Source organism: Dryobates pubescens, chromosome 11, assembly GCF_014839835.1.
Source record: "Dryobates pubescens isolate bDryPub1 chromosome 11, bDryPub1.pri, whole genome shotgun sequence".
Lineage (NCBI taxonomy): Eukaryota > Metazoa > Chordata > Aves > Piciformes > Picidae > Dryobates > Dryobates pubescens.
The window spans coordinates 9,811,903-9,821,929 of record NC_071622.1 but is presented as its reverse complement, the minus strand read 5'-3'; the positions used below and the strand labels follow the sequence as shown (position 1 = coordinate 9,821,929).

At 51.9% G+C, this 10,027-nt stretch overlaps 1 protein-coding gene across 1 annotated transcript; it reads right to left on the bottom strand.

Annotated features, from left to right (window-relative positions):
- Positions 1–2,045: 2,045 nt before the first annotated feature.
- On the bottom strand, positions 2,046–9,513 carry LOC104301540 (LIM homeobox transcription factor 1-alpha). Its single transcript, XM_054165548.1, has 7 exons — positions 9,422–9,513; positions 9,013–9,245; positions 4,017–4,186; positions 3,797–3,874; positions 3,639–3,708; positions 3,349–3,519; positions 2,046–3,117 (listed from the first exon to the last, which is right to left on the bottom strand). Exons 1-7 carry the CDS (start codon positions 9,511–9,513, stop codon positions 2,957–2,959), a joined length of 975 nt encoding a protein of 324 aa, XP_054021523.1. The 3' UTR covers positions 2,046–2,956.
- Between the last annotated feature and the right edge of the window lie 514 nt (positions 9,514–10,027).

Sequence of the window (10,027 nt, the reverse complement as noted above, 5' to 3'; positions counted from 1 at the left end):
ACACCCTCTCTGCTTCACTAGCACCGGTCCCAAGACATGATTGGGTGACTGGAACAAACTAGACACTGCTGAGCTGGGGCTGCTGAAGGGTTTTGCATCAGTAGCAGTTCGTATGGTCTGGAGCAGCGATCTTCTGTCCTGAAAGAGAGCAAAACCCCAACAAGCCCGAGAAATCCAGGCTCTTCCTAGGAAACTACAGCTTACTAAATAAAAATCACAAGTTTTCTTTATACAGTCACACCATTTCAGATTTTTTTTTCCCTACAGGTTGGACTTGGAAAATATTTTATAGCACAGGAACAGCAAAGCAGTGACTGAAGGGCAGGAAGGAGAGCAGCTTGTTTTGAGCATCTAAGACGAAGAGTTGAGGATTCCTATTCCATATTTGGTGGCACTAGCACATATTCATAGAACCTCTCCATGTCAGGCAACTGTAATGAGAGCAACTCTTATTGGGACATACCTACCCATACCTTTTCGGCAGTCCTAACCTGGAATTGGGATTTGTGATGAAAGGATAGTCCAGGTGAGAGCACTTGTGGAATAAGTGTAGAAATGGCCTGTAGAAATGTTTTCCCACTTCTGCAATCCATTTGCCCTGGAGAAGGACAAAGGCCTCCCAGCCATGCTCTGTTCAGTGAGCTGAGATGGCAGTCAGGTAAGTGAAGGTACCAATGAGGTCTGCAGGGTGTTTTCAACCAAGAGCTCATGACTGGGAAAAAGATTTGCTAATAAGCTGACTGTCCTGGCTTCTCCAGGTCTCCTTCAATGCTAAGAGCACTCTGTGGGCTAGTGTAATATGAAGCAGAATTTCCTGGTGGTACAAACACAGGTGAACCCATGAAGAGAGATGGCCCCAGAGAACTGCTCTTGGTGTGAAGAAGGTTGACCACGTGTTTGGCCTCCCTTTCTCTTTTGTCCTTTTGCCTGGGAGTCATTTCCGCTACAACCAACTTGCAGACATTTGTAGCAGAACCAGCTCACAGCTGAGCTAGTCCTGCGCAGCCCTCCTGTGCTCAGTGGAGAACCTCAGCAAGCCCCTCACTCCCATCTCATCTGGAGCTGAAGATAGATGTGTGGCTTTCCAGATCTTTCACTATCTTCCTATTGGCCATGGAGGACCATCAAGGGCCAGTTAGCCCTAGACCAAAGAATATTTAATATCGAAAAGCTGAGGAGCAGAAACTTTCCCTATAGCCCCACTATACCACGCCCAACTCGTTGCTGACTTTGGAGATGAATCAAAGCCTTCCCTCTCCAAGTGAAGAGGACAATGCAGACAAGAAAAGACCAAGCTTTTATTATTATTTTTTTCCAGAGATTTTTTTTTTTTTTTTGTCTTTTTAATTTCATCTTGGTACTTGATTTCTGACAGTGTGTCAGCATCTCCTGCCAGGTCAGCCATCTCCAGACCCAGCTACATTCAGTGTCAGATCTTACGGTGGCCATGAGCCAATGTTTTGAGCCTCACAGTCACTTGCATGACTTTACAGGTTATCACTTACATCATTTGTGAACAGCAGCACAAAAGGACACAACGCATGAAAATGAGAGTGGGGATGAGGTGAGGGTCAGCTGAAGGCTCAACCCTAAGGAGAACTTTCCCCAGGTTCCCACAGCTCTGGCAAGGATGAACCTGAGCATAGGGTGGGAAATGCAGGGCTTTCCCTCCTTTCTTATTTGTCTGAAGGGCTGTGGTGTTTTCCAGAGCCTGGACAGCAGGTCACACCAGTCCAGCACCCATATTTGAGGGTACTATATGGGGTCCCTGGCAGAGGCAGGCTGGGTGCTGCCGTGGGGAAGGAGAGAGGTGATGCAGAGAAGCATGGCCAAGCCTCTGTGCCAGGATGCCTACCAGCTCCAGCAGCATTGTCCACTTCACAATGACCTCCTGGACACGTTCTGTTTGTGGGGACAGGACCTGGCCACCATGCTGTCCCCATCGATCTGCTGGTGGAGGAACAGGTCCCTGGAGCCAGTCCTGCTTCGTGTTACAACAGCACCTCAAAACCAGTAGGGCACCCTGAGAGCACCAAAAAAAAAACAACCCAACCCCAAACCAAGCTGATGTTCCTTCCCTGCCACTGGGCTTTTGCAACTTAAACATAACCTTTATAAAAAGTAAATTATTTCATCTTATAACTTAAGTGCACTGAGTATTTCCTTAAATATGGTTCACGCTGAAAATAAAGTTACTTTTGCTGTACAGTAAATTTCTGATAGACTTAGAAATAAACTTTGTTGATACAATCTGGCGGGTGTGGCTGTGCAGGTACATCACCCACAGCCCCACGGCTGGGCACACGCACCCCCCCCCTGCGTGCCCACACACACACACATACACACACGTGGCCCCCGAGGACGGGGAAGACGTTAGGGGTTCCTAGCTTTCTAGATTCGCATGGGAACATCTATCATAAAAGTCCCTCTCTTTAAACAGCGAAGCGCTCCGGCTGCTGGAGGGAACAGAGGGAAAACCCTGCAGCAAAGTTTTCCCTGTGTTTCCCCACAAGCGTTGTCAGCTTTTCAAATTTCAAAGCCCGGCTGGTGCCGAGGGCTCCTCCTGTGAAGATCAGCAATTTGCTCTTTCCACCGCTCCTACTGAAGGCGGCGTGGAAGGGGCAGGGCTCCGGGATCCTCCCTCGGGAAGGGGTTTTCCCCTCCCCACGCCTTTTGCCCTGCCGAAATGAGAAATTTGGTTCCCCGCTTGAAATTTGAAAATCCACCAGCCAGCTGCAAAAACCACTCCTGTCCCTAATCCTAGGCTCCTAAGAGAAACATGAAACTATGCAACCCATAACTTAACTCGCTCCTTGGGAATCCCAAGCTACAACATATTGTTTGACAGCATCCCAGCAGTGTCTCTCCTCTCTCCCTCCCAACCCCGCAGGCTCGGGAGCCCCTCCTGGGGCAGCGCAGTTGCATCGGCTGCCCCGTGCCGGGGACCACTCTGTACTCAGGAGGTGAAGTAGGAGTTCTGCATGGAGTAGAGGTGGTCGATGGGGTTCCCCACTCGTGCCTGGAGCAGTCCCGCATCCGCCGTGGCAAGGAAGCAGTCGCCCAGGTTGCTCAGTGAGGTATCATCACTATCCAAGTCGTGGAAGAGGGGCTCAGCACCTTGGGAAGCAGGGAAAGTGTAGAAGAACTTCAGAGCTTTTTTTCTCTTCCAATACCTTCACAGTGCCCAGTACTCCTGTCTTTTGCAGTGTAAGGACTCAGGAGTGAGGGGACCACTGTGTTCCCAGAAATCACTGCACCCGCAAGCATGCCCCCACCACACAGCACCACCAATACATCCCAGCATCTCTTCAAAGGAGAGAAGGCAAGAGGCAACCCCTGAAGCCTTACCGTAAGGATGCATGTGGTCTCCGGGCATCTGGGGCGGGGTGAGCCCTTGCCGGAAGGGATCGGAGCTGTAGACACTTTGCTCCATGCCCAGTAGCTGCTGGGGGGGTGGCAGAGTGGTGTAAGGGTTCAGCATCCCCTCCAGGCCAGTGCTGCCACTGCCATTCGTCTGGGCTGGAAGATAAGAGCAAGTCATTGGCACAGTTGGGCTGCTGCATTTTGGGGGTTCCTTTGGGAAGCCCTGAGATGGCTCCAGCGTTGAGGAGGGGGGAAGCTGTGTGCCAGAGTGGTACCTGAGCTCAGTCGCTGTGTATTTTGCTGATCCTGTTGCTGCTGCTGCTGCCTCCTGGCAAGCTTCTTCATCTGGCCAAAGAAGAGGAGTCAAAAATGGAATGAAACCATCTCCCAGCCAAATCACGGAGGGAGGAGAGCCCCAGCCCCTGGTACCCACCTTTGCTCGCTGGTTCTGAAACCAGACCTGCACCACACGGACGCTGAGCCCTGTCTCGGCTGCCAGTGTCTCCCGCACCTTGGGGAAATAATGACAGTGGCCCACCTCAGCTTTCGGGGGAACTTTAGGAGGGGACAAAGAAACTGGGGCAAGTCCTTCCCCAGCATCCAGGATATCCCCAAGAGCTGGACATGGTTGAGGATGGGACCTTCTCCCATACCTTCCTGCAGGGCTTGGAGGAGACCTCAAATGATGCCTTGAATGCCCTCCGCTGCTGTGTGGTCAGGATTGTGCGGGGTCTCTTGGGCCGCTTGTGATCCTTCCCATCCTCAGTGCCCTTCCCTGAGGCTTGGCCCATTTTGCAGATGCTGTCCTCATCATCGCTTTTGCCTAAGGGGAGAAAACCAAAGCAGGTCCTTTACAGACAACAGATAGTGCACATCATTTTCCAGCATGTCCAAAATAATCTGAGGGACTGAAAACAAGCTGATGTTGGTGGAGCTATACTTGTGAGTGTGAGGAGCTGAGGCTTGGGGCTGGCAACTCCATGGCAGCTCAGAGGTGGGGAGAGGTGCTGTGGCACATAGTTTGTGGTTGCTCAGGCAGCAGATATGCTTTTTGGTTCTTCTTTTCCCCAATAGTCTGAGCAGCTGCAATGTGAAACCCTGGGACACCCGATTTTCCCTTCATCAGACCCAAATCTCTGCCTGCTCCACAGGGATTTCCTGCCAGACCACAGCTGGGGCCATATCTGGACAGCAACCTGCAGCTTAGATTCATGTGGTGGGACAGCAGCTATTGAGGACCTCTGTGTCCCTGGGGCTGTCCTCCAGCCCAGCTGGGGACCAGTCATCTGGTCCCTCTGCCCAGACAGCCCAGCCTGGTGGAGGTCAGGGCAGAGAGAGATGCTCAGAGAGGGCAATGTGCTAGCCAAGAGCTCACAAACTCCTCCTGATTTGTCCTGTCATGGAGCTCAACTCCATTTAGAGCACAGACTTTTAATCACAGATATAAGGGGCACTTTTTTGGCCTATATTTTCTCCCTTCCATTGAGTTTTACATCTCCCTGGACAGAAGCCCAGGCTGCTTCAAGCTTCACCCCATGGGTACTGACTGCAACGTGCTGCTCCATTATGTTCCCAGGTACTAGTGTGTCTTTTCCTGATGCTTTGTTACTTGGGGCCATCAAGCCATCAGGTAGAAGATGCTCTGGGAAAGCAGGCAGCATTGTTCTTCCCCTTACCCAACCTCCTCATTTATTGCATCACCACCATGTTGATGACCTTGCTTGCTCAGATGGATGTGGGAGGGCTGTAATGCAGGTCTGACAGCACAGGTCCTTCCCACAAACCACTTATAGCCTTTTCCAGAAAACTTCTCCACCAACCATTTGGGAACTGGTGATGGAGCTGAGGTGCTGGTTTGATGCAGATCGCAAGGCTGCACTGCCATCCAGGAGCTGCTGCACCTCTGGGAGATGGGGATGCCCAAAGGGGTGTGAGCCTGGCTCAGAGTAATTCATGGCAAAAACAGGTCAGTTAGGACCCCATCACAAGAATCCATCATGGATCACACACATTAGGAAAGTCCAAATCCAATGGCAGGCCAGCCAGGAATAGGAGAAGGCAGGAGCAGATCCCTGGGGTGAGGGGAGGGAATTATCCCAGCAGAGGAGCAAGGATGCTCGCAGGTACCAGTTACCTTTTCCTTCCGTGCTACTGGGCTCTCTCCTGGGCTCACCACCAATATAGAGATCTTCCCTATAGCAAGGGACGGGAAAACTGGGACAGGGAGAAACTTTCACACTGGTGATCTCTAAAGAGTCTGAAGTTTGGTCTTGTGTCCTGGGAGCCAGAGCTTTTCTGCTGCTCACTCATGGCAAGTGCTGCTCCTCCGCAGCAAGCCTATGGTAGCATCAACAGCGATGGGAAAGACAAACTGCTGCTTTCTTGCATGTGCCGGTGCAAGGGACATAGCAATGCAGTAAGCCTGAGGGTTCTAACAGTGCGGACCCCAAGGTGTGGAGTCTCTGATGGTTCATGGGGCTGGGCAGCAGTTGCTTCTGCCTACTTCTCAATGTCAGCAAAAGCAGAATCTCTGCTTCATGGGGCCACCCACTTCCCTGCAACCTGAGGGAATTCATTTGACTGGAAGGGTAGAGATTTTTACAAATGTTGGGAGGACAACTGTCCATCAATAGAGACATTTCAATACCTGAACCCCTTCCTACCCTAATGCGAGGTGAGCATCTCAGTCCACTCCAGTTTGGGACAGGCAGAGCCCAACACAGGGAAGCCAGAGGCTTATGGACTCCATCAAACAAATGATGATCCAAACCCACACCAAGGAGAAAAACCCACTCAGAGCAGCCCCCCCCCCCCTTAAGCCCTCCCTTCCAACACCTGCTCCCCAAATCCCTCCCAGTGTCAAAGGGAAAGAAGGAAAAGTGAAGCCGGATTTGGCGGGGTATTACTTTTAATTAACTCTCCCTTTCAAGCCTTTCCCCACCAAGGAGGGGGGAGAAATTAATGAGTGTCTGGGGCTGCCCCTGACGTCACCTGGGAAGGGGCTGGGGCGACGGATATTGTGCGGCGTGCCCTCGGTCCGACCCGCAGAGCCCGCGTCCCATCGCTGGGGCCAGGACATTCCTCGCTCAGGAGGATTTAGGGAGAGGAGAAACGTTAGGACGCTTTTAATTGGAAAATGGGGTCCCCTTTCAGAGGGGCTTGTTTACTCAGGCTGGGCGGCGGAGGCGCGGGGGAGGCAGTAATTGAAGCGAGGGTTTGGGAGATTACAGACAACATATGGCTCGCTTTTTATCTGCACTTTCTCATAAAGTGGCCTTTGGTGCGCGGCAGCCGGGGGAGAGGGAGGGGGGCTGGGGGGTGGGGGGGGGGCTTCAAAGCAGTGAGGGGGGGACAGGGGAGAAGCTGAACAAGCAGATCGTATGCTGCTGGTGAAGGGATATAGTGTAGAGGGCATGGCGGTGTGGGGTTGATGATCAAGTTCGGGCTTGATGATTCACAGACTTTATTGGGTTGGAAGGGGCCCCTCAAAGGTCAAGTTGTCCAACTGCCCTGCAGTGAGCGGGGACACCTCCTGATCTTAGAGGTCTTTTCCAACCTTAGTGATTCTGTGATTCTATGACATGGTACTTTGGGACATGGTGTAGTGGTCATGGTACTGTTGAGCGGAGTGTTGGACTTGATGACCTTAGAGGTCATTTTCAGCCTTAATGACTCTATGATTCTAAGAGCATGCAGGACTGGTGCCAGACTGGGGACATCTCAGTGCATCCTCTGGCATGGTGGTGCAGTGTCCAGGATGGGGAAAAACTGTATCATGATAAGCATCCATGTAGGAAATGCACCTAGGCTGGCCCCCACCATGCTATTGTTTCCAGAGTGATATGACATCCCAAGATAAATTACTGGTGGCAACCAAAACCTGGTGGGGACAGTGACAGGGCTAAACTATGCATTCTGCAGGGAGATGGGAAGGGCTGAAACTTGCCTAGGTCAGAGGCTGCTAGGGGCTTTGAGTTGGGTTTCCAACCAATCAAGGAGTTGCCATGCCTTTTTGACCCCTACACTAGCCTTTTGCATCCCTCAGGCCTCAGCTGGAGTTTCCACCAAAATAAGTCTTTCCCCATGAGGATTTGAAGTTGAAGCTCTTGGTTTGGCCAGAGCCCCTGGCAGCAGGGCTGGACCACAGGCCAATTAGTCGCTAGGGAGGAAACGCTCCCCAACCTTTCCCAAACTGCCCTTTTCCTCTACTAGGAATAATTCCAAACCGTTGTGGCCAACTCACTTATTTTCCTGCATGACATCTCTTCAGTGATTCCTATTTTAACTGAAAGAGTTTGCACATCCCAGAAGGAAAAAATAATAATTCTTCAATCAGCTAAGGACTTTCCCAGGGCTAAGACAAGAGCCAGCACCAGTGTGTTGGATCCGTCTGCTTTCCTGCCTCTCCAGCTCCTCAAGTGTTGGACCATCACTCACCATCCCACTCCAGCCACCTCCTCCCATGGCCTCACTCTTTAGTTTTTAAATATCATTACTGCTATTTGGGGAGAGGATATTTTTCTGTCGAGCAAGAGGGGTTGCAGAGCTTGGACAGAGCCAGGCACAGGCAGCGCTGCAAACCGGCCAAGCTCTCGCTGCAGGGGAGCACCACACTAAAGAGAAAGAGAGGCTTTGGGCAACTTTTGCTCCATCTCCACTAAAACCATCTCTGATCTCCCATGCACCTTCTCCCAGCTGCAGCATTGCCTGGTGCTGAGCACCAGGCTTTGCCATGTCAATCATCTGCCCTGCTTCACACCCCAACAACCCCCTCCTTAATGAGCTATAATGCTGATTTCTGTGTTGGTTTTTTAATCCGGGGCTTGGCTGTAGCAGGGACCAGACAGGCTTCTCACACCCCTTCCCTGAGCATGGAAAATCATTCTCCCCACAGAACAGATCTTCCCCTGATGCTGCTGTTTAAGAAGACCCAGGGACATGGCATGGAGCTGGACAGCCTTGAGTTGGAGCTGGGCTCTGTGAGGATGATGTTAACATGAAGATTTCTGCTAGCAGATCATTTCCAACTGCTCCCTCCCCCCCAGCCCACATTGCTGGGCTTTCTTACTAAATTGGTCATCCTGGGAAACATTCAGATTTGATTTGCATTGACTGCAGATACATATTTTAATGTTGCTCTGATGCTCTGGGTAACCTGACCCAGCAATGACTCCCTGCCTACAGCGGCATGCCATCCCCTTGATCACCTCTAGCCATGGTGCCACCCCTCTTGCGGCCCCCCTTGGCATCCTCTGAGTGTCACCATGCTGGGTCTGCAGTCTGGTCTGGCCATCAGCCACCTGGGAAGCTTCTGAGGGCACAAGATTTGCAGGCTCCCTGCTGCCAGCACATGTCTTAGTCCCATGTCTCAGTTTCCCTTTGCTATGAGAAAGGGTGGCCACAGAAGAAGTGACTCACTTCTTGCACTCAGTCTTTCCAGAGCATCCTCCACCCCTGCAGCCCCTCTGCTGCCGAGGTCCCCGCTCATACCCTTGCCACCAAGGCTGGAGAATGCAACAGTGTTTAGAGAGTTTTTCCTGTTGATGCTTAAGGCATCGAGCCCAAACCTTGCCTCTAGACCCCACCACACTCTCTGGGGCCTCAGGGTAGGACCAGCCAGGGAGACGCCGGGCACGGGCGGCCCCTTACCAGAATCCGACAGAGCCGGGCTCACCAAGCTCAGCAGCTCCCGCTCCTTCTCGTAGTCGCCCTTACAGAGGAGCTGCCCTTCCTTCAGCACAAACTCATCACCCTTCTGCAGGCGCCGCTCGCAGACGCAGCAGCAGAAGCACCGCAGGTGGTAGACGCTCTTCTGGGCACGCATCACCAGCTCGCTGGGCGCGATGGCCTCCAGGCACCCGGCACACTTCACTGCAAAGAGCCTGGGGGAGCAAGAAGAGACCTTGATGGGACACCTGGCAGCACCGTGGCTGTACCTGGCAGGTGGCACGGCACTGGGGACAAGGGATGTTGCACCCTAGGTGGGAGGCAGGTATTGGCACCTTGCTGGTGCTTTGATTGCATTGAGGCATTGGGCACAATGGTGCTGACATCCCACAGTGACACAGTGTGTGCTGCTAGCTTGCCCTGTGACCGTGGGGCACGCTGTCTCTGGGTCAGCTTCGGTATTTTTGGTTGACCTGCTACCATGTTCTTACCATGAATGTGGTTAAAGGACAAAGATCCCAAAGTCAAGACACTCTGGGTGAAAAGCAAAGAGGCTTACGAACCCAATAGCCCAGCTACCACCATCACAAGATTTACTACATTTCTATGAGTTTTATCAAGCCAAGCCTAAGTGTCCCTCTGCATCTGGCTCCCACCTGGATATAAGGAGATGCTGGAGATGGCAGTGGGGCCAGCAAGCTCATCCATGCCTCTGAGCAAGCATGTGCAAAAAGCACCCGTGCTGATGGTCACCCACAAACCACCCCACCCCTCTGGCTTAGTTCATTGGAACAGCCACATTCCTGGCTGCCAAACACATCATAAATGTCCAATACATTATAAAAAACTCCATGCCATCAAATTAAGTTAAGGCTGCTGATAGACTGAAGGCTTGTGTCAAAAGGAGAAGAAAAAGCTTGACTTGTTCCTTGGCATTGATGTGACAGTGTTTGAAGCATCCCTAATTGTAGAGTTCTCACTGGCATTGTTCTTAAAT

What these genes read in the sequence shown, in the direction of transcription:
- LOC104301540 (XM_054165548.1), bottom strand. Translation starts at nt 9,513, where the DNA reads ATGGTAGCAGGTCAACCAAAAATACCGAAGCTGACCCAGAGACAGCGT. An exon ending in TACACAGCGACTGAGCTCAG is followed by an intron (nt 3,520 to 3,638) that starts GTACCACTCTGG and finishes CTTATCTTCCAG; the next exon opens with CCCAGACGAATGGCAGTGGC. An exon ending in AGACCACATGCATCCTTACG is followed by an intron (nt 3,118 to 3,348) that starts GTAAGGCTTCAG and finishes CTGCTTCCCAAG; the next exon opens with GTGCTGAGCCCCTCTTCCAC.